The sequence below is a fragment of the Capricornis sumatraensis genome, chromosome 2 (assembly GCF_032405125.1).
Source record: "Capricornis sumatraensis isolate serow.1 chromosome 2, serow.2, whole genome shotgun sequence".
Taxonomy (NCBI): domain Eukaryota; kingdom Metazoa; phylum Chordata; class Mammalia; order Artiodactyla; family Bovidae; genus Capricornis; species Capricornis sumatraensis.
In genome coordinates this window covers 65451351-65474436 of record NC_091070.1, presented here as the reverse complement: position 1 = coordinate 65474436, position 23086 = coordinate 65451351, and the positions used below count along the sequence as shown (strand labels likewise).

Sequence of the window (23086 nt, the reverse complement as noted above, 5' to 3'; positions counted from 1 at the left end):
ATACCATAAAAGGCTTGGTTTTCTCAGTTCTGAAGCCGTGTTCTGACGACCTCCCTCTAGGATCCGTAGTCGCGATGCATTGTGCGGAATCCGTGGTTCCTGAATGCCCAGTCTTCGGCTTCCTAGGCCCTTTCCTGGGCCCCGCCCCCGTAAGCCGTACTCTTCCACTCTGGGAACGCCCCCGTGCGTAAAGGCCACGCCCCCTCGCCTCCGCTCCTCCTACCCAGCTGGTGGCTGAGCCCAGACGGTAGTTCGCGTTTTGAGCCGCTCGTGCCACCATAGCTGCTTCTGCCGCTGCCGCAGCGGAGCTGAAATCGCTGAGCGCGATGCCTGAGGGCGCTGCGAGCCGGGCGGCCCTCGCGCCCGGGGGCTGGTGAGGCTGGGCCCGAGCGGGGGCGCTGGCGAGTAGCAGGGGCTTCTGAGGGAGCGAAAAGTGAAAGATCTAGGGCTCCCGTGGCGGCCTGAGAGCGAGCTCGGGAGGGTCGTGGGTGGGGGAGGGAGGCCCCCGTGGCAGAACGAGTTGCAGGGCCAAGACGAGCCCCGCCGGGCTGAGTGTCCCTGCGGCCGCCGGCGCAGGTGCTCACGACCGCTGCGGGACTCCTTGGTAGCCTCGGGGTCCTCCTCCTCTAGACGCTGCTGTTGCCATGAAAACAGTTGGGAGTTAACGGGAATCGGACCAGTCACTAGCCCTTCTAGGGCCCATCTTATCCTTTTAGTTGAACGCCTCTGGCAGGTGTGGGCCTGGCATTTCTTCGCAGCTCAGGCTTTTTAACGCCCCCTTTCCCTGAGTCTGTCCTTAAGACGTTTTAAGAAACCGCGCAGGGCTTGAAGGTGGGAATGCGGCTAAGGGAGAGAGCAGTTACCTAGAGATAGCTGCAGGCACGGCTTAGGCAGAAGGTAAGGTGGCCTCTACCATCTCAGGTCAGTAAGAGGGCATACCGGCAGGGCCTGTGGAGTGGGAAAGCATTGCCGCTGTTGAGGCAAGTCTCAGGATTGGGCCAGGAGCTGTCCCGGGGGCTCCTCATCATGATGGCTGTGGAGGGGTCAACCATTACCAGCCGGATCAAGAACCTTCTGCGATCCCCGTCCATCAAATTACGCAGGAGTAAGGCAGGAAACCGGCGAGAAGACCTCAGCTCCAAGGTGAGTCCTGGTATTGGAAGCCAACCCTTCCCGTCCCTCCTCTCCCTTCCCCTTCTCTGCCCCACGTACATCTTTTACCTTACTCTTTCTGGGGAAAGAGGAGAACTAGAAGCTCATGGTGGCTCTACAGGACCATCTCTGCGCTCAAGAAAGTAATGATTTAGTTACAAGGTAAAGGGAAAAGAGCCGCATGGGTGAGCATGCTGAGATTCATCCGCGAAGAGCATGAGGAAGGCAACAAGAGGGTTCAGTTGTGGCCTCACTACAAACTAAGTCTGTGCTTGGGGAAGCCAGTTGATATGCTGACTCGGTTTTCCTTCTTGGAAGAAGGTAGTCGGACCACGTATCCTGTGAAGGGCTGAGCTACCACAAGTGTTAAGTGTCACAGCTGGGTTTCTGTAAGACAGTGGTACCAGAAATATGCTAAAACACCTAGTCAGAGGAATTGGCTTGGTAAATGCTCTTCCCTGGGATCAAAACAAATTTACTTGTCTATTCAAGAGACCTGAATTAATTTAACTGGAGTTTCTTGGCTTTTTAGAAAAGGTAACATACAAAGGGCCAAGTATTTGCCAGCCAAGCAAATTCTGGTTTTGCCCCTGAACACTGCTCATCTCATTCACTATATCCCACCCTACTGCAGAAGTTCTCCAGAAACCAAGTCCCCTTGCATCCCCTCACTTGTTTGAGTGGTGGTGGTTATGCTTTCTTCCACTTCATAGAGCCCCACAAGTTTGGGAGTATACAAAAGCTGACTAAATTTATTTAATCCCTGAGGGAACATGGGGCCTTGTTCCCACAGGATCAGATTAGACTTTTGTGTCATATTAGCAGCCTGTAAACACAGTGGCCTTGTGTGGTGCAGGGTTGCTACAGGGAGAGGCATTTGAGACAGCAGCATTTTACTGCCTTGCCTGCATCTCTTCAGAGATGAGTAAACCCCGTGAGAAATGATTTGGAATGCTAATGTACAGCATGACAGAGTTCTGGGAGGGCTTAACTCAGATCCCTGTCCCTTAGCAAAAGCTTACTTGGCTTTGGTCACAAATGACCACCTTTCCTGTATATTCTTTCAGCAGGAATCATAATTGGCCACAAGGTTCCATGGCTGTGGAGAGAGTGACTTTTCCAGGGGCCCTCATTGATCATTGTTCATAATCTCCAAAGGCAGGAGAATGAGCCTGAAACATAGACAACTGTCTTGGATTTGGCTCTGTTCACTTGTTTGTTGTGTTGGATCATTCTTGGTCTTGGAGGCTCTCGTATTCCTGGCTGGTTACTTGGCAGTGACCGGCACTGTTAGAGCCATCTTCTTGTATCTTTGGCCTCTTTTTCTAACCCAGAATGATACAGGTAATAGAAATGTATGGTGGGATTTTAGTCTTCGGTATTAGTACTTATTGTAATTTTGGTCTGGAATCCAGAAGGTATGGTCACCATTCTTTAAAATTTGCCATGTCATTGAAAGTGAAGTCGCTCAGTCGTGTCCAACTCTTTGCGACCCCATGGACTGTAGCCTATCAGGCTCCTCCGTCCATGGGATTTTCCAGGCAGGAGTGCTGGAGTGGATTGCCATTTCCTTCTCCAGGGAATCTTCCCGACCCAGGAATTGAACCTGGGTCTCCCATATTGCAGGCAGACGCTTTACCATCTGAGCCACCAGGGAAGCCCCCACCATGTCATTAATCATTAATCATTAATACATTCAACAAACATTTATTAAGTGCCGATTATGTGTAGAATCATAAACATTATCCTTGCCATCAAAGAGCTTGTGGCTAGTCAGACATGTAAACAAATAATTACAACATGATGTGGCGAATGCTGTCCTGGAAGTATGTATAAAGGTGTTTATGGCAGTAGAGGGGAGGGAGCTAAACCAGCTTAGGGGGATTAGGAAAAAACTTTCACAGAGGAAGGGATGCTTGAACTGTGAGTTCTGAGACAAGAGAAGAGGAGAAGCTCTCCAGGAAAACAGTGAAAACTAGAATCTTTGGCATCACCATTAAACGTCCCCGCTTCACACAGGAATTCAGTGCTTCAAACTGCTTTAAATGGCTTTGTTTGTCCTAGAGCTGTGAATGAAGGAAATACTTAGCTGGAGTTGAATGACCCTTGAATAGTCTGACTGAGCTCGAGTGCCGGTGCATATCTTTAGCACCGAAAACTAGTAGCTGCCTTTGCGTGCCTCCGGCCTTGCCTCTTGCAGATGCCCGACTCCCTGCACTCTTTATTGAAGGCTACGCGAGATGATCCTAAAAGCCTGCCTTGTGACCAACAGAAGACCTGGTGTACTGGGCTTCATATGCTGCTCTAATATGTGGTAGCTGTGGTAACAGTCATAGAGCTTGTGATTCATGGATAACTAACTCTGAAGCAAAATTTGAAGACCAAAAGACATACGTATTTTGTGGCGGTTGGGGGCAAAGAAGGAAGTGACAGAGGGCCTTTATGCAGCTCTTACCTCATATGGCCTGTTGCTTTGAATCATAACTGTTCCTTCTATCTAAAGTAGCCTTTTCACCAAATTCTCCACTTATTTTTAGATCCAAGTCTGTTTACTGGAGCCACGGGGCCTTCTCAGACTAGCCCTACTACCTTGGAACCAGTCCCTAATTGTTCTTTTACGTATGTCTTCATTTCTTAAGATCAGGGCCATGTTCTTTATTTCCTTTACATCACCAGGCTTAGTACAGTGTAAGGAATGGTCTAAATATTAAATGAATAAGTGGATGAGAAAAATTAAAAGATGTCAAATATAGTGAAGGTAAATTCTAGAAGAAGAGCAAATGTTCAGGAGGAATTTGTGAGTTCTTTAGAAATCAAAATTAGAGATAATAAAATGTTGAAAAGAAATTTAAAAAAGAAATAGAGACGCATCCTGTTTAGGTGTGAAGGGGGTTAGAGAGAAAGAGTAGTACGTATATCCAGAAAGTAGTGCTTATTAAAAGTTTCTTAATTCAGAAGAGACCTAGTTAAAAATATGGTTAAAATATGGTTAAAAGCCAAAGTGAGAGCCAGTAGAGATGGGGATTTAAGTTATTAGAGAGAGTAGGTGAGAGCTGGAATTTCTATTATACTTTGTCTAAGGGAAGGAAAAAAGTCTCTGCAGTGTAACAGAATTAGAGAAGAGTAATTTGAGGTTTTATGCCAGATCTGCTGAGTCTTGATGAAGTGGAACTCAAGGTTATCAGCTGTAAACACCCTGCAACTTCAAATCCTGTGCAATTTTTCAATTCTTTCTCTCATTTTGGTTGAACTGTGGTTTTCCTTAAGAAGCAAATGTATGTGTTCTTGGTGGCTAAACCTCCCCCTCTTTTCTTAAACTTTCTGAAAGATTTTTATGTGGAAGGAGCTGAGTTGTTTTTCATTTTAACAAAGAACAGAAATGGACTGGAGCCAAGCAAGCAAGATTTAAGTTAGGGATACAAAAGCATTGCGTGTCCTGGAGGGTTGTTGGATTTTGAAGTGAGTAAGGGAGGTTTTGAAATCATCTTCCTTATTAATAGCCATTAGTCCAACCTGAGTTATATATTAATACATTATCCCTTTGAAAACAATGGATGGCAAAGTAACTTCAGCTTTCTTCTGGTTCTGTTTTTATAAGTCTAATTTACTCTCCGTCCCCCCAACCCCGATTTCTTTCCTCAGTGTTTCTCCTTCCTGACTGTATGGTGGTGCTTTGAGCCTTTTAATATGTGGCAATGAGAAAAGTTTGTGTAGGTGAGTTTCATAGAGAAGAAAAAACTGGCAGTAATCTAATTTCACCTTTTGCTTAGTGTTTGAACCCAGATATTAGTATTGTGACTCTATGCTCTGCTGATTTGGTAGAGGGGGGTCATATTCATTTTCAAAGCATTTATAGATCGCTGGATTTAGCTTGATGGTGCTCAACTTGGGGGAATAGTCAGGAGAGCTTTAAGACATCAGAATACCTGTGCAGCTTCTAAAAAGTCCCTGTTCCTATGCCCCATCCTGTCTATATAGAATCAGAACCTCAAGGGGTAGAGTTTGTTGTTTGTGTATCTGTTAAGTTCCACCAGCTGCCCACTGCTGGGTTATGAACCCCTGGCTTACATGCTAGGTAGGACCCTGACATCTGTTGACTTCATACTCAAGTCCTCATTAAGGGTTCTTGGGAATATTTAAGGCTATCTCAGTAACTATATGCTTCTCCTTGTGTCTTCACAAATCTCCACAGTGTCTTCTGGACTGATTGTTCTGAAACTGCTATATCAGGGATAGATCTGAGAAAAGTGCCATGTTGTAGGGTCATTTGTAAGGAGCTGATCACTGACTTACTACAGACTGGCAGGAATTTCCCTTGGGGGCAAAAATAGGAAAGTTTATGATAATCCCTGGGTCCTGGCCAGGTTTTTTTGGTACCATTCCATTACCCACTCCCCTTGGGACTCATAGCAACCCAGAGTTTTTCATGTTTAATACACACTCTCTGGGTTCCCTGCCTAGAATAGATGACCGAGAGTAGAGGCCTCTGTGGCCAGTAGCCCTGCCCCTCACCTGTTTTTGTGAGTGAACTTGGGCAAGTTCTTGTTGCATTTTCTGTCTCCAGTATATTCTTCAGTTAAGTCTTGTGAAGTGCTGTGAGCTCCTCAGAACAGGTGGTGTACAGTGAAAAGAGTGAGGTGTCCTCCTGGTCGTGTTCCTTTGATCTCCATTTCCTTTTCCTTCCGGTGCCTGCAGCTGCCCTCAGCCTTCAAAGTAAGTCTCACTGAGGAGAGAGGATTCTTCTGTCCGCAATCAAGCACCCCTTGCTTTGCTGTCTAAAATAGCCCAGCCTCTTCGGGCTCTAAGTTGTCTTGCAGAGCCTCCCCTCATCTACTTGGCCTCTTTCATTTCAGGGTCTAACAGCACTGCCACTTCCCACATTTCTTTGCCCTCTGTCAGCTTGTGATTTAGCACAAGTTTCCCCTGTTGGATCAGGTTGAATGACTGTCTTATTTCTTGCTGATATTTTTAGTATCTTTGGGGCCATTGGTGTTTCTCTTGACTTCCCTCCCTCTTCTACTTGTTATCTGTGTGTTTTCATTTCTTGACTAATGAGAAAACATTCATAGAAATGAGGCTTCAGCCTGAGCTCTGTACCCTCTCTGTCAACCCCCCGAGCCTCAAGTTGGACTTGTGGCTGATATCACTGCCCCTTTGTTTGGAAAACAGTTCAGGGTTTGAAATTTGGGACTGTGTTTGTTCACACTAAGCTTCTCTGGGAACATGGCTGTCCCCCTGTTGTTCTCGGAGTATCTGTTGGTTTTTCCTTCATGTCTAGACTGCTGTGTTGGTAGGAAGAAAAGCTACAGTGTTTTCAGTAGGATTTGTTATATTATACATCACATTCCCACTGCTGCCAGCTAAGCCTCTCCTCTGGGCTCTGTTGTTTAATGTAGGACAGGGCCAGGTTTCTATCAGCTTTCTTTTATAGTAATTCTCAGTAGAGATGTGTAGTGAGAGCTGCCCACCTCTTTGGAAGTTTACTGAATCAAATCCACATCATAGATTTTACTTTAGTTTCTGTTACCTCTTTAAAAAAAAAAAAAAGGAGGGACGGGGAGTGTAAGAAATAAAGTGAGTTGTGGCAGACAGACTGGGCAGTGTGGATCCTTAAGGTTGGTAATTTTGGTTGTTCAGATTTTCCAGATCTTGGTTTCCTTCCTCCTGACAGTTGTATCAGCAAGTCCACAGTGCTTCTCAATTGGCCACAGCATTTTCCTCTGGTTTTGAAGGATGCGTCCAGAAGAAAGAGTTCGTACTTATCTCCTCTTTGACTTCTGGGGAGAGAATTCTGCCCTCACTCATCTTATCACAGAATGTGATGCTCTGTGTATTGCTTCCCTAGTCTGTAAAACAACCTCTCTTCTTAGTTTAGATTTGTTAAGTTTATGTACTTTATCTCTTCCCCTAAACCTGGAATGGAGCTAAACATACTTTTCCTTCCCTGCCCCTACATTCATAGTTGAGATTTAAATATACTGGAAGATCTTGGAACAACATTTTGTGAAACCACATGGCTGTTTTTATTCTCCCCCCACCTCCACTTTGTCACATTCTCTTTGGGAGGAATCCTGAGAAGGAACTCCTCAGCCTCTTCTGGGTTTGAGCATTGCTTCTCACTCGCGCGGAGCTCACTACAATTTCTGACTTCCCATCATGCCTCTCCTCTCTTTGCTTTCTCTGTTCCTTTAGTGATGCTTCTGGCCGTTTCTCTGTGAGTTTGGCTGACCCATTAAAGGTGCTTGTACTTAAAAACTTAAAAAAATTGTGGAATAAATATAATAGACATTGAAAAGTTTATGAAATATAATAATATAGCCTTTTATTGTGCACAATTATAAAATGATTGCTCATGTAACCACCACCCAAGTCAAGAAACAGAATGCTGCCGAGGTGTTGGTACTTTCTGAAGGATGTGATGCTAATGGTGTCATTAAGGTGAGATGAGGTTTTTGTCATATGTAATTAAGACGATTTTATTGTTAAAAATTAAAGTACCCGAGGACTTAATCTTGACTAGCTGTTCTTTTACTTTTCAAGTTTCTTTTTCCATCCATTATAGATTTGTGCCATTCCCCATTTCCAGGTAGTATGCCTTTTGGAACCACCCATTCCCAACTTTTGTTGTCCATGCTTCCTGTCTTTTTCTTACAGTAATAATACCGGAAATACTAATATTTGTAGTGGTAATAATGGCTAACTTTTATTGAGCTTTTTGCTGTGTACTGTGCCAAGTATATACATACATTATTTAAGTTTCATACCACCCTACTGTAAGTACTGTAAGTACTGTTACTATCTCCATTTTGTAAATGAGGAAGCTGATGCTAAGAGAGGTGGATGACTGAGCTGCGATTCAAATCTTGGCTGTCTTAACGCCAAAGCCTGATCTTAATCTTTATCCTGTATTCCTCCCGGGGAATCTTCATGTGTGAAATATAACACTGAACACAGAAATATGCCTAGTATTGCTGAAGCCAAGTGTCACATCTGTGATCAGCTTGGAAAAGAGCAGTACTTTAAAAAATATACTTTTCCCCCAACATTCCCTATAAAATTAGTTTAATTAACTTCTCAGACTGTTGTTTTAGAGCCATCATTCATTAACCCTTGTCCCTCTATGTCCTTGCTCCTCTTCCCACTCCCAACTCCAGATTTTCTGGATTATATCCCAGCTTCTCATCCTGTGGTATCCTTAGAAAATGTACAGCTTGTGGGGTTCTGTGGGTCTGCAAATGTCAAGATAACAGGGCACAGCTGTGTGGTTCCAGATGACAATAAGCCACAGGCAGTTGCTGCTTCTCTCTCGGGGTTGGAGTGAGGTGGGGGAGTGAAATGGAGACCAACAGATGCTGTGTGTGTGTGTGTGTCTGTGTGTCTGTGTGTCTGTGTGTGTGTCTGTGTATAGGGGGGTATCATGAGGCTTTAAACTGTTTTGTTCCTAGATGGCGGTCGATCGTGTAGCTTATACTCCTGGTGGCTTGCTAGTACTACCTACCCCAAATCTCTCCCTCATCACCCCAGTTCACCACTGTTACCTTGTAGCTGTCCCTATGCAAACTGACCTTGTCTTTGAAATTGTGGAGAGTCACTGAGTTGAAATGCCTGTTTTCTGTGAAAGAAACTGAATCTGGAATATCCTGTGTCGGGGCTGACCTGGATGATGATAGTTGGGCTTCAGTGAACATGAAATGAGCAAAAATGACATCATTTGCCCACCTGATTCTGTTTGGCTGGGCAGGCTCCAGGTTTGCTAAGTTCCTTGAGCAAGTGCCTTGCCTCACTTGATGTGAAATTTGTATTATCTTGATTTATTTCCTCAAGTAGGCAACAGTGATAACATCAGGGGTGCAAAAGCATGGGATCTTAATGCATGCTTTCCTGCGGCTGGCCTAGTTAATCCTGAGGAGAGGAAGCCCCAAGCTACTTTGTGATCATGAAGGAGGAGTTGGGAGCATGCTCAGAAACCTTGACTCTTGCCATCACTCAACTACTGCCTGGAGGAAAGCAAGCAGCTGCTTGTCAGGATTTAACATGCAACAGGCAGGCTGCGGGCTTGCTTGCCTCTGGGACCCTGACACTGTTGGTCAGCTTCTAGCTGGAAAAATACACTATCTTTGCACAACATGATGGTTTTCATATGACATAATAACCTGCTGCTGACTTTTCTAAACATGGCCTTTCTCCTTAGGATGTCCTTCTGTCCCCAGGCTGCTTTGGTCTCCCTTCTGAGGCCGCCATGCCACTGTGGTAGAGACTTTCCCTCTTAGCAAACCCAGAAATGGCTAGTGAACAGGGCTTCCAGGAGTTAACATATAGACAAATTAACGGATGGGGGCAAGAGGCCAGTGGCCTTGCTAAAATGCAGGTTACGATTCAGACCCACCCCAAGACTCTGCAGTACCACCAGGCTCCCAAGTGATGCCCACCATACTTCCAGTTGCGTGCTGGAAGTGGGCGTGGGTGTGAGGGGGTTGGTGGTAGAGCGTAGTGGGGGCTGGTGGGACAGCTTCCTCACTTCTGAGGGCACTGATTTCTCTCTCATTTGTAAAACTAGAATACTTACAGCTTCCTCCCAGGGCTGTTGTGAGGATTAAATGAGGTTTAATGAACGTGAAAGCACATTATAAAAGCTAAATAAGGTTACAGCTGTTATAGGGTTGCTAGTATTATCAGGGTCCATAGATTTCTAGAATATCCAGGAATTTGTTTCTGATTTGCCGGCAAGATATTCGTTCACGTTTCCATTTGTGAGAAGTCCTTTTTTGCAGGTTCGACTTCTGTTCCAACGTTGAATCATCCTCCCTTGCACCTTTATACTGTGTCCTTTTCCTTGCCAATATTAACTTGTACCAACCATGCTTTAACTAAGGACCAAAACGAATGGCTTAGCAAATATTCTTTTTGATACTAACTACTGTATAATTTATTTCAGGGATATGGATATATTTTTTGGGAATGAAAAAACATCAAACTAGTGAACCGGGAGTGGGGAGAGTCCTAATTTACTGTGTCTGATTGAAGATCACTAGAGTAATAAGCATGCTTTTTAACAGCAATAGGATCTATAGAAACAAATAGAACTTTTTTCTTCTTTGGGAGCTAATTCATTTATGTTGGGAAATAATTTGGGAAGTGAATTAGTCTTAGAGCTTCCTTTCAGACTAAGAATTTAAAGGCAGAGTGAAAACGCATTAATTTTATGACCCATTGTTTTGAGTTTCTAATATGAGACAAGAGTGAAATAACCTGTTTAAATAATTTATGCTTAAAGAAAATATATCTGAACATGGGGGGAAACAAGTGCACTAATACCCTTCCACTGTCGGTGAAAGCAGAGACTGACCTAACCATTTTTTTAAAGGACAACTTGGTAATATCCTTCAGAAGGAAAATTTACATATTCATCTCTTGATCTAGCAGTTATAGTTCTGGGATTTTATTCTATGCAAACATTTACACCACACAAAAGTATATATAACTGAATTTTCTGTTGTTAGGGAGCATTATTCACAGTAGTAAAATCTTTGAAGTAACCATCAATAGGGGATTGATGTACATCCATAAAATGAAATACCTTGTACTTGTTGAAAAAAATGAAGTCAATCTATATATACTGACATGAGAGAGTATACAAAACCTATTATGTGACAAAAAGCAAACTGTGCAACAGTTTTTATGTTAATGATTATTTATATTTTATTAAAACATGTATGTTAGTATGTGCATAGAAAAAATTGTGTGGCTATGAATACCAAATTGTTGTTAAAATTGGTTACCTCAGGGAGGGAGAGTAGATTATGGTGGACATTCACTATCTACATTTCTATATTTCTGTAATGTTGGAATTTTTTTACAATGAGTCTGTGTTATTTTTGTAAGTAGAAAAAAACAATAAAGATAAAAGTCTCTCCAATTTAAATGTGTTTTTCATACTTAAATCTAAAATGTTTAAATTAAAAAATCTGTATACTCATTTTATGCACAAATATTGGAAAATATATCTGGTATAATAAACTTTTTTTTTTAGTATTAATAATAAGATATAAAAATATCTTTCCACAAATTCATCATTAACTTCTTGAATTTGAGATAATCCGTTTCTGATATCTTTAAAAATATTTCCTTGGTTAGTTTTGGTAAACAAAATATCTTTTTATACTTTCTGAAATATATGTGCTTTCTGAAAAGATTTTTTTTTACATAATATAGAGAAATATAAAGAAGAAAACAGGCCATTCATAATTCTGACATCCAGAGTAACTACTCATAGCTACATCCATTTCTGATTAAAAAGGACAGGTAAAGCTCTTTTTAAATAATAGTTGTTACTTTTATTAAGCAAAATTCTAAATCTTTTTTTGGACTTGTTAATTATAATTTAAGTCAGATTTATGAAGAGCCATGTTATGCATGTATTTACTAAAGTCAGGGGTAACAGTGTTTTGCTTGTAATCATTTAAGGCATATGGATTATTCCATTTAGTCCTTCCCTACTCTTTCTGGAAAGGCACCAAAATCCTGCTTCCAGCTCCAACTTCTAGGATTGACTGTGATAGATGGAGGATTCTCTAGGAGGTTAAAGAATTTACTAAGTAAAGTAAACTAAAGAATATTCACAAATGTTTTTCAAGTACTAAAGTGGATTCAAGGAATTCTCGGATGGTTCAGTGGTTACAGCTCCATGCTTTCACTGCCACGGGCATGGGTTCAGTTGTTGGTTGGAGAACTAAGATCCCACAAGCCACGTGGCACAGCCAGACAAAATAAATAAAAGGTAAAAATGGACTCAACAAATACACTCTGTTAAACATTGTGCCCCGTGCTATAAGCATAGAGTTGTATGAGACACAGTCTTTGCCTTCCAGGAGATTATGGAGTAGTAGGAGAGAGAAGACAAATCCATAAAGAACTTCTGTACAAGGTACTAAGTAACACATGCCATGTAAATGATGAAAATTAAGTGCTGCTCTAAGAATACCAAGGAGGGAGGAGTCACTTCTGGCCAGGGTGAACACAGAAAGAATCATAGGGGATGTGATATTTGAGCCAGTTCTTAAAGGAAGGGTAGGGTTTCAGTGTGGGGTGGTGGATGCAAGGGAAGGGCATTCCAGGCAGAAGAATATAAACTAAAGCCCTGGAGCTCCTTTCCAGAATAATGAGTAATCCAGATTGACAAATACACATGATTCATATGGTAAGTAGAAGGAAATAGAATGATAGGGCCCATTGACAGATGGATTCTAGGCTAAGACACTATGATTTGTTTAGTTGGCATTAGGGAATCATTGGCTCAGAAGGTAAAGAATCTGCCTGCAGTGTGGGAGACCTGGGTTCGATCCCTGTGTTGAGAAGATCCCCTGGAGGAGGGCATGCAACCCACTCCAGTATTCTTGCCTGGAGAATCCCCGTGATTACCAGAGAAGCCTGTAGGGCTACAATCCATGGGGTCACAAAGAGTTGGACAGGCCTGAGCAACTAAGCACAGCACAGCACAAGGAGTCATTGAAGGCTTCCTGGTAACTCAGCAGGTAAAGAATCTGCCTGCCACGCAGGAGACCCTGGTTCAATTCCTGGATTAGGAAGATCCTCTGGAGAACGGATAGGGTACCCACTCCAGTATATTTGGGCTTCCCTGTTGGCTTAGAGAATCCACCTGCAGTGCGGGAGACCTCGGTTCAATCCCTGAGTTGGGAAGATCCCCTGGAGGAGGGCATGGCAACTCGCCTAGTATTCTTGCCTGGAGAATCCCCATGGACAGAGGAGCTTGGTGGGCTACAGTCCATGGGGTTGCAGAGAGGTGGACACAATGGAGAGACTAAGCACAGCGCAGGGAGTCGCTGAAGGTTTTTGAGTAGAGTAGGGACATGATCATAGCTATACTATGGAAGGATTATTTTGATGGGTTGGGGAGGGGAGGGCAGAGTCTGCAGTAAGGAGATTGATTAGGAAGCCATCACCATATTCAGGAATATGGTGCTGAAGGCCTCAACCAGGGTGTTGGTGTTAGCAATGGAAAGGAAAGTGTTAGTTGCTCAGTCATGACTCTTTTGTGACCCCCATGAACTGTAACCCACCAGACTCCTCTGTCCATGGAATTCTCCAGGCAAAAATACTGGAGTGGGTTGCCATTCCTTTCTCTAGGAAATCTTCCTGATTCAGGAATTGAACCCAGGTCTCCTGAATTGCAGGTGGATTCTTTACTGTCTGAGTCACCAAGGAAGCCTAGTGGAAGGGAAGTGAGCATGTTATAGAGAATAACGCGTTGAGGTGATCTTCCTTCTTCAAAGAGAGTCCCATGGCACAAGTTGGTGTGATTGCAGGGGCACTGAGCGTCCTCTCCACTCCACACGTCCTAGAACACGCAATCACCTTGCACAGTTAGTCCAGATAAAGAACAGTTAGTACTCTCCCTCGTTACAAAGTTTGGAAACCAAGAGATTAAGAAAACTCAGGGATGCAGAAATGGTGAATGAAGAAGAATCAGACCCTTCTTGATCAGATTTTTTAGGTCATAGGGCTTTGTTTGTGGTTCCAGTATTGTTATAGCAAGGACTGACCTTAGTGAGGAAAAAAAAATTTTTTTTTCCCCTTTATTCTGGTTGCTTAAATTGAGATGTCTCTTATCCTTGCCTTTCTGATAACTGGAAGGGAAAGGGAGGGTAGAAATACTGCCCTATACCAGGCACTGTGTTATTCAAGCTGTTCTTTGAAATTGGCTATTGGTTATATTGTACTTGAGTCATTTGGCTAGAGGCCCCTCATTCCCTCTCTTCTGGTCTGAGGTCCAATGCCCTCCTTAGCTCCTCCTCTGCCTGCACATGAAAATGCTTCTGATGCTGTCAATGTCAGTTTCCTTGGAAATAGGTGTCAGCTGTCTATGCTGTAGGTTCTAGTGCCAGCTGGACACAGGTAAGCCCTGACAACGTGGGGTACTCTGACATCGGAAGACCCTCTGTTACTCTTTTTTCTCTGCAACCATCTCAGAGAGGAGAGGTCAGAACCCATTTTTTTTTTCAGTTTTATTTATTTATTTTTTTACTTTACAATATTGTGTTGGTTTTTGCCATACATTGACATGAATCCGCCATGGGTGTCCATGTGTTCCCCATCCTGAACCCCCCTCCCACCTCCCTCCCCATCCAATCCCTCTGGGTCATCCCAGTGCACCAGCCCCAAGCACCCTGTATCACGCATCGAACCTGGATTGGCGATTCGTTTCACATGTGATAATTTACATGTTTCAATGCCATTCTCGCATGTCATCCCACCCTCGCCCTCTCCCACAGAGTCCAAAAGACTCTTCTATACATCTGTGTCTCTTTTGCTGTCTCGCATACAGGGTTATTGTTACCATCTTTCTAAATTCCATATATATAGGTTAGTATACTGTATTGGTGTAGAACCCATTTTTAGACCCAGTTACATTACTGATAAGGGATGCTACTTTAAAAAAACAAACATTAACACAGGCAGGAGAGGACCCTGTTGCCTCTCTACTTCCTCCTGTGCCCTTTGCCTTGGATCTTGGTGCTCAGACTTGTCCCCACTGCCTCCACGATGGCATGGCGACTTCTTGTATGCTCTTTCAGAAGTGACAGCATTTTGGTGGTTTGGGAGAACCTGAGCTCCCTCCTTGGTCACCATGGTTTCTGAAACCAGACAGACCTATGTTTGAATCCTGGTTCTTCCATTCACTAATTACCTGACTCCTTTATCTCTGCGATGGAGATAATACTAGTCCTTCATCAAGTTGTCAAGAGTATTAAATGAGGTGATCTTGCGAAGTGTTTAGCACAGTTCTTGGCACAGAGTGCACATTCAATAGATGGTATTTGGTATAGCTGTAGATCCTCTTTCTGCCCAAGACCCTTTGCAGCCCATGAATCTGGGTATTCTTAAGAATAAGACTACTCGGAATGTTGTTTTCTCCCTAGTCACAGGAGGAGGGGTTGAAATTTGAAAATAAAAAGGCAAAATGCTTTAATTGAATAGTTCCCTACCCTATCAATCACTAGAACCTCCTGGAGAGCTTTAATAAGCAGCTTCACCTCGACCCCACCCTCCCATAGCTCAGGAATCTTGCAGAGGCAGGGTCTGGGTAAAAGGTGGGGACTGCTTTGTGAACAAAACTTAGTAAGCCCTCTGAGTAGTTTTACTGACGGGGCAGAATTGGGAACCTCTGTTCTCTAGTCCCCAGGGGCTTATTGGCTAAAGGATTTCTAAGGTCACCTCTTCTCAAACAGTGGCAGACTCACCTTCCTTAGTTGCTGAGGCTGTTTTAATCCTAGCACTACAGAATTGGCTCAATTCCAACTAATCTTGAGCTCTAGTGAGGGAACTGGGTTTTTCTGTCATGTGAAGTCACTCAGTCATGTCCGACTCTTTGTGACCCCATGGACTGTAGCCTATCAGGCTCCTCCATCCAGGGGATTTTCCAGGCAAGAGTGCTGGAGTGGATTGCCATTTCCTTCTCCAGGGGATCTTCCCAACCCAAGAATCAAACTCGGGTTTCCCGCACTGCTGGCAGATAGATGCTTTACCGTCTGAGCTACCAGAACTTTTCTGTCATAGTGAAAGTTATTTGTCTCAGAGACTTGATGGCATAGACAGTAGAACTGGAAATTGTCCATATGGGATAGAGACCAGGAGCAGAGTGGAGAGGCAAGGTTTGTTCTACAGTTTTGGAGTGGCCATTTTGTCTCTTCCTGCCTCTCCCCAGCTGGCCCCTTGCATTCTGAACAAACAAGAGTGAGCGAGCTTGGGCCTGATACCTGCTTCCCCCTTCCCTCTCCCAGGGCTGGTCACTAGGTCTTTGCCCAGCTGGCTAAGTCTCTGCGCAAAGCCTCCTGGCCTTGAACTTTCTTTGTGGCTTTTGTATAAGTGGCAATTCTCAGAATCTGGTGGAGAATCTGCTTTGTGAGATTAGAGTGTAGTGTGTGGGCAAGAGACAGGCGTAGTTATTCTTAACCTGCAGGAAGGGAGGGAAAGGCGGAGAGGGCTCTGCCTCTGACAGGTCTGTGACATGCTTGTTTATAGAAATAGCAAGCCCATAGTTTGGCTGGAATGACTTATAACTTAGGTATTTGTAACTTGTATTGAGTGGGATTGAGAAGTAGAGAAAGGGCAAAGGGGGAAGAAAGAAACTGATGGCAACAAAACATGGCAAGCAAAACAGCATCCTCTCAGTCGTGGGGGTTTCTTTATCATTCTGAGGTCAGCTGAGTCCTAGATGACCCTGGCCTTTTGTAGCTCTGGCCTCTTAGTTTTCTCTCGGGGGAGCAGCTGCTTTCTTCAGGGAGCACCACAGACTCCCTATCGTAGTCCCTCACACCGAGAGTGCGAGGACAGATGAGAATCACATACACCGTGGGCTCCATAGAAGCCCTTCCCTAGCAGTGCCTCCACACACTGAATCTTTCATTGGCTGGTGCCTCTCTCTAGCATGTAGGCTGATCAGATCTAGGGACTAGAGAGAGAGAGACACCAGAAGAGTTTAGAAGGCCTTATGCAGAGTTCCTGAGATCAAGTGTTTGGGGCGGCATGGGGGTGGTGGGACGGCTTGGGACCCTGTGCTGTGCCACCAGTTTTGCAGATGGCTTTGGAGTCCATTTCTTGCTTCTTTCAATTCTTTTTAGCACTTATATTAACTATCCCTTCCTTCTGGTAACTCTCCCTTTCACTAGCTTCCTGGTTCTCCTCTTTTTCTAACTGCCGGGATCTCATTGTTCCCATACTCTAAAAACAGCTACTCCCCACATTTCTGTCCACCAGCCTCACTCTCTCTCCCCTCTGTCTCCTCCCATCTCATTGCATTTCAGTGCTGGTTTTCACCTCCATGTGAATAATTTTCAGATAGCTGTTTCTAGTCCTCACCTCTCTCCCGAGCATCAATTCCATGTGTATGTTGCTAAGCTAAATTGAATGTTTTATAGTAGTGTAGTAGTGTTATTTGCTCAGTTGTGTCTGACTCTTTACAACTCCGTGAACTATATAGCCCACCAGGCTTCTCTATCTATTGGACTTCCCAGGCAAGAATACTGAAGTGGGTTGCCATTTCCTTCTCCAGGGTATCTTCTCGATCCAGGGATCGAACCTGGGTTTCCCACGTTGTGGGCAGATTCTTTACCATCTGAGCCACCAGGGAAACCCCAAGTGTTTTGTGGTTCCTGCTAAATATTCCTGAAGCGCCTAGATTCGCCATATCTAAAACCGACACCAACAGTTCCCCTCCGCCCACTTCATCCAGACCCCCTTTCTCTGATCATGGTACCATTTCTTTTCATAGCACCACCTTGTTCCCTGTCTCTGAAGTTCAAAATTTGAGTCTTTTGTCTTTTTTCTACAGAGTTGTACAGTGCCTGGTCTTGCCAGTTCTGTTTGCTTTGTCACTTTCTCCTTTGTCATTATTTCTTTCCTACTCTCACTGTCTCTGTGCTGGTCTAGATCCTTACTACTCTTCACTCGAGCTATTGTAATAGTCTCCTATATGGGCTCCCTGCCCGAGCTGTGCTTTGGTAATGATGTATATAGCTTTGATCATGTCCCTGGTTCGTTCGAAACCCTCCTGGGGCTTCCCAGAGCCTCCAAAAGACCTGACTTAGTTTGGTAACCAGGGCCCTTCCTGATCTGGTTGCAGTCTACCTTTTCTGACCTAACTCTCCTACAGAAAGTCCTTGCTTTCACTGTTGCTGCTGTTTCCTTCTGCCAGACTCATTCATGCAGCTTCTTCTACTGAGAATTCCTTCTCTCTATATGTCCATCTGTCAAAATCCTATCCTCACTGCAAGGCCCAGGTCACATTCCATCTAATCTTCCGGGAAAGCTCATTGTTTCCCTTTCCTGATCCTGTTCAGAAACCACCCCTCTTCCTCCTCTTGGAGCACTTCATATCTTTCTTATGACCCTATCACATGCTGGATTGCTTTGTAGTATGTCATTGATCTTCCCTATTGGATTTTGAGGATAGAGGGTTGAGTCTGTACTCTGCATTTAGGACTCTAATGGCATCCCAGTGACTTTCACATTTTAAAGAACAACTCATATTAAGAAATGTGCTTTACATTGTGACCCAGTGCACACACACATACCCCTGAAATAAAGTTTCATGATCAGTACTTACCATTACTACATGCCATGAGGTCTGTTTTTTGTTCTAGCTATTCATTACCTATTAAATCAATTTCAGATCCCATTAATAGGCTGCAGTCTGCATTCTGGAAAATACTGTTCTATGGAGAATGAATGAGTAGTCCTGTCTATTGCCTCTGAGCCACCTGTTTTTTCCATCTACTCTAATGAGAGCCAGAAGAGCTCTTAAACAGTTGGCTGTAGTCTTTCCTTCTCTCTTGGGAATAGGCAATTATGAAGTTATCCCTTTATCTCATTACAGTGAGGAATGATTCTGCTTTCCTTCTTTCTCTTAGAAGGATGCAATACTGCCCTGCCCAGTGCACGTGGGGAGGGGTGGGCATTCAAGCCTTCCTTTGCAGTGTGTCTGTAGTAATTCTGCCCTTCTGCAGCCTTGCTGCTGGGGAAAGATGACACCCTCTTTCTGGCTGGTGTAGGCTTTCCTCCATCTCAACACTCTCCACCTGCCCAAGGAGTGGCTGGGTCACAACTTGAGTATTCTCCCTGCTTCTAGGCTGTGTTTCAGATGTGGAGGAGAGCACTGCAGAGTCCAGAGGGAGTGCCCTCTTCTTAATTCTGAGTTTTCACTTGCCCTTGATGTTCCTAGAACTGTGTATGTATCAGGGTGCTAGCTGCATGGGCCAGAATCAATTACCTGGACTGGTGTATCTGTGGGGCTGTATTTCATTGACATTTGGGCCATGAGGATTTGGAGCTGAAGTTCCTGTCAGAAGTTGGGGCCCCATCCCTGACTTTGACGACAGCTATTTTCTCACAGGGCCTGATCCCTGCCTCATTTTCCTCAAATGATGCTTGAGGCCAGAACTCTCATGCTGGTAGGCTTGCTTCCTTATGAAGAAATGCTATAGTATACAGGAGGGGCTGGTTATTGGTTCCCAAGGTGTGGTCAGAGAATCCCTGGGGTCCCCAAAACCCTTTAAGGGCATCTCTGTGGTCTCTTTTCCAATTACATATACAAATAAGGCCAGATTTTCTTTATCTTCACCTAAAATAACATCATAGCAGATTGCATGCAGGTGCAGATATGAGAATCCAGTTGTTTTCTATTGAGCCAGACATTAGAGAGATCGGGAAAAATGTTAAACAGTGCCACTCTTCTCACTAAATGTTTTTGATTTTTTTTTGGAAACTAGAGTTACTTTTAATAAAAGTGTTAACATGTAATGGGGTTTTTTTATTACTTTTGAACAAATTAAATACTTTCAGTGTTTCCATTGTAATTTTTAATATAACCAGTATTGATATTTATAACTTATATAAACAAAAGCTCTTTGGCTCCTTGATAATTTCTAAGAGTGTAAGGAAACCATAACACATAAGAGACCAACCAAAACGTGTGAAAATTGCTGGGCTAGGTCATACCATGGTAACAAATCTCCTCACCATCTGCCCGACTTAACAGATAGTTTCTTTCTTGTTCCTGCTTGTGTTCACTGTGGGTCAGCATGGGCACTCTGTTCATCAGTCACTCAGGAACCCAGGCTGAGGGGGCTGTCTCCTCACCTGCTGCCAGGCTTAGTAGTCAGGAGAAGGGATGTATGCAGTAGTCCTTGAAAACTCCCACCAGAAGAAAGCGGTGTGTCGGGAGCATTACAAATACAACACAGCCTGACAAGCACTGAAGTGAGAAACCTAAATCCAGTAAAAACTGATTCTTCAGTTCTCTGTTGCCCTTCCCCTCACATTGCTGGGTCAGCGGGTGTCAACGAAGCGGCTTGAGGATAAGGAGAAGTCAGGGACGTAAACTGTAGAAGGATGTTGCTCATAAGGTGCTGAGCCCCACACCACATCCTGGACCATATCTTTTCTGTCTTTTAAACTTCTCCTGTGGAGTCTCTAAGACATACACTAAATACACGTGGAATAATGAACAGTTGTGTGCCCACCATCAACTTAAGAAACAAAATGTTACCTGTACCATTAACCTCCCTTTGTACTCGTCCTCATCTAGACATGGTCTTTCTGTCACAGCTAGTTTTTCTTTACTATTATTTTTTAGCCATGCAGCTTGAGGGATCTTAGTTCTCCGACCAGGGATGGAACCTGTGCCATGGCAGGGAAAGCACCGACTCCTCACCACTGGACAACCAGGGAACTCCTACACACCCAGTTTCAGATACTTTGTGGAGAGCAACTCTGCTGGCCTGAAAACCCCAGTTTTCTTGTGCTTCCTATCTCTGTTGTTTCACTGTTGCCAGAGCCTCTGCCATGCATTTACTTATTCATCAAATATTTATCAAGTGCCCATTTTGTGCCAGGCACTGTTTAAAGCGCTAGGGATGCATCAGTGAGGGGTAGCAACTTAGGCCATGCCCTTGAGGAGCCCCTATTATGGTAGAGGAGACAGACAGTAAGTAAGTGGACAAAGAACCCATGTCGGGTCACTGCCTGACTCTCAAGTACAATGAAGGAAAGTAAAGCAGGGTAGGTTGGGTATAGAGGAATAGCAGTAAAGCCAGTCTGGAAAGCCTTCTCTGAGGAGACCTTTGAGCAAAGACCTGAGTGAATTAGCTGAGTGAGTAGTTGAGGGAAGAGCATTTTAGTGGAAGAAATAAATAGCATATGCAGAGAACCGGAAGCTAGAACCTCCTTGAGGCGCTTAAGGCAGTCAGGATGGTTGGAGTGGAATAAAGGAGGGGGAAGTGAAGGAAATGAGGTCAGAGAGGTAGCCAGGGGCCAGGTGACTCAGGATGCTGTAAACCAGGGTAAAGACGTTGGATTTAAACTTAAGGATGGGGAACAGTTGGAGGCATTTGAGCAGCATCACGACACGAACTCCCGTCTTTCTTAAAAGAATCACTGTGGCCTGCCATGTTGAGAAAAAAACTCTAGGAAGCAAGGCCCGAAGCAGAAAGAACACATGGGAGTTACAGCCATAGTCCAGGGCAGAGAGGAAAGTTGCTTGAGCTTAGTGTTGCGTTGGTAAACGTTTACACACTCTCTGAGGGGCAAAGGGGGCCCCAGCTTGTAGCGTTGTCTGATTTCATGGTGTCGGTGCTCCTGTCTTGGTGATTTCAGGCTTCCAGTGTGCTCTCACTGTGTATGGAGCTGGGGCAGAGGTTCACAGTCGCTCTCCTGAGCCAGTGCGAGCCACCGTAGCACCCTGCTGCTTGAACTTGGGCCTTCTCAGCCTGGGGTGTGTTTGCAAAGGGGTGTCCAGGCTTGTCTCCATTTCCAAGGGTAGATGGAAGCTGTCCCAGGAAGGGGTATGGAGAGGGTTATGAGAGGAGAGAGTCAGTTCCTGAGGTCCATTGCCCAGGAGCCTCACAGGATAAGCCTAGACATTGGAGGCCGTGCAAGAGCTCTGGACTCTCAGATCCTTTGAAAGTGGAGCTCAGCCCCAAACCTCCCTGCAAACAGGAAGCTGGTTTGAGTTAGAACATAAAATAAAAACCAGCTGATGCCCCTGAATGTTTTTCCCCTGCTCCTCCCCCTCCACAGAGCCAAAGGAAACTGCCTTTTTTCCCCCCTGGATAGCTGCTCAGAAAGCCAGGAGAAGCCAAAACTCATAAATCCTTTGAAAATCGTCCAAGTTTTGAGCCTGGGTGAACTCCTGCCCATGGGGTTTCCTAGCCCGGGTGTCTGCCCTCCTGCCAAGAGTCCTAGGAGGAAAGTGACAGAGGAGCACAGAGGTGGCAGGGGCCACAGCTGAGCCCCAGGCCCAGTGGGGGAGATGGCCCTGAGCAGGGCCCCGGACTGCCACTTCAGCCCACTTACGGGCCACGGAGTCAGGTGAGTGGGCCAAGACCACAATTACTTTTTAATGTAATGGAACGTAATACAAATTGGAGTACATCACATGCAACAAGAGTTAACTATTGTTCTGTGAAACTTTCAGTTTTATGAACAAGCTCACACATGCATGTATGTTTACCCTGGATCAAGCTGTAAACAGTCTCTTAACATGGGTTGTGGTCACAATCATTTGATAAACACTGGTCTTTCAGGTCTGAGTAACACACATCTCCTTCTTGCTTTATATTGCTGCTGAAAACTCCAAGCAAGTTCCAGATAATTCTCTGTGGAACTGGATCATCTACCCACAAAACACCTACCCAAATTCCTGTCAGAGGGAAGGCAAGCTGAGAACCAACAGACTGGTCTAATTCTTTGGGACCAAAGCTGAAGCATAAGGGAGGGATTGATGCAAATATGAATCCAGAGGATTTGCCTGAAATCAGAGTAGCCTGGAGAGAATAGGAGTTGAGCGGTGTTTTTAGCTCAGCCCTTGCTTTGGTGACCTTTCTCATCTGTGTGGGTAATGCTGGCCTCAGGCTCCCCTTTCTCTGCAGTAGGCAGTTGGTGCAGCAGGAATGTTCCTGAGCACCCCTCCCTCAGGAAGAGCCAGAGGCGCAATGCCAGGATGGGGGGCGGTGCCATGAACTGAGCATCCCCCAGGCTTCCCCAGGGTTAGTTGGTGTTCTGTAGTCTGTGTGCAGTGCTCAGACCTTTCAGAAAGGTTGCCTGGGTGCCCAGGGGTGGGCGAGGATTGTTAAGCTGAGAAAAAGTGTGTAAAGAGGCTTGTTAGAGCAAAGTATCAAGAATGTCTAGAGCAAGCAAAAGTTAGTTTATCCCCCAGTAAGTTTAGCGCCTCAGAAAGACCCAGGGTAGCTGGCGAGTTTGGCTCTTGCCAGGTTGCTGTGGGTAGCCATGGTGCCCTCGAAATCAGCTGCTTCTGTCAGTGAGTAGACATGTGTTGGAATTCCTGGTCTCCATCCTCAAGAAGTACAGAAGACTCTTGGGGACCTTCTGAGGGAATAGCTTTAATTACAATATCCCAGTA

At 44.6% G+C, this 23086-nt stretch overlaps 1 protein-coding gene across 3 annotated transcripts in view; it reads left to right on the top strand.

The window, feature by feature from the left end:
• Positions 1-1026: 1026 nt before the first annotated feature.
• The window catches only part of MAPKBP1 (mitogen-activated protein kinase binding protein 1), a 49658-nt gene continuing 27598 nt past the window's right edge, over positions 1027-23086 (top strand). For 2 of the 3 annotated variants that reach the window (XM_068963750.1, XM_068963751.1), the window contains exon 1: positions 1027-1143. In XM_068963750.1, the coding sequence (XP_068819851.1) occupies positions 1027-1143 (117 nt within the window). The remainder of the gene's footprint in view (positions 1144-23086) is intronic. The other variant, XM_068963752.1, reaches the window with a different exon arrangement.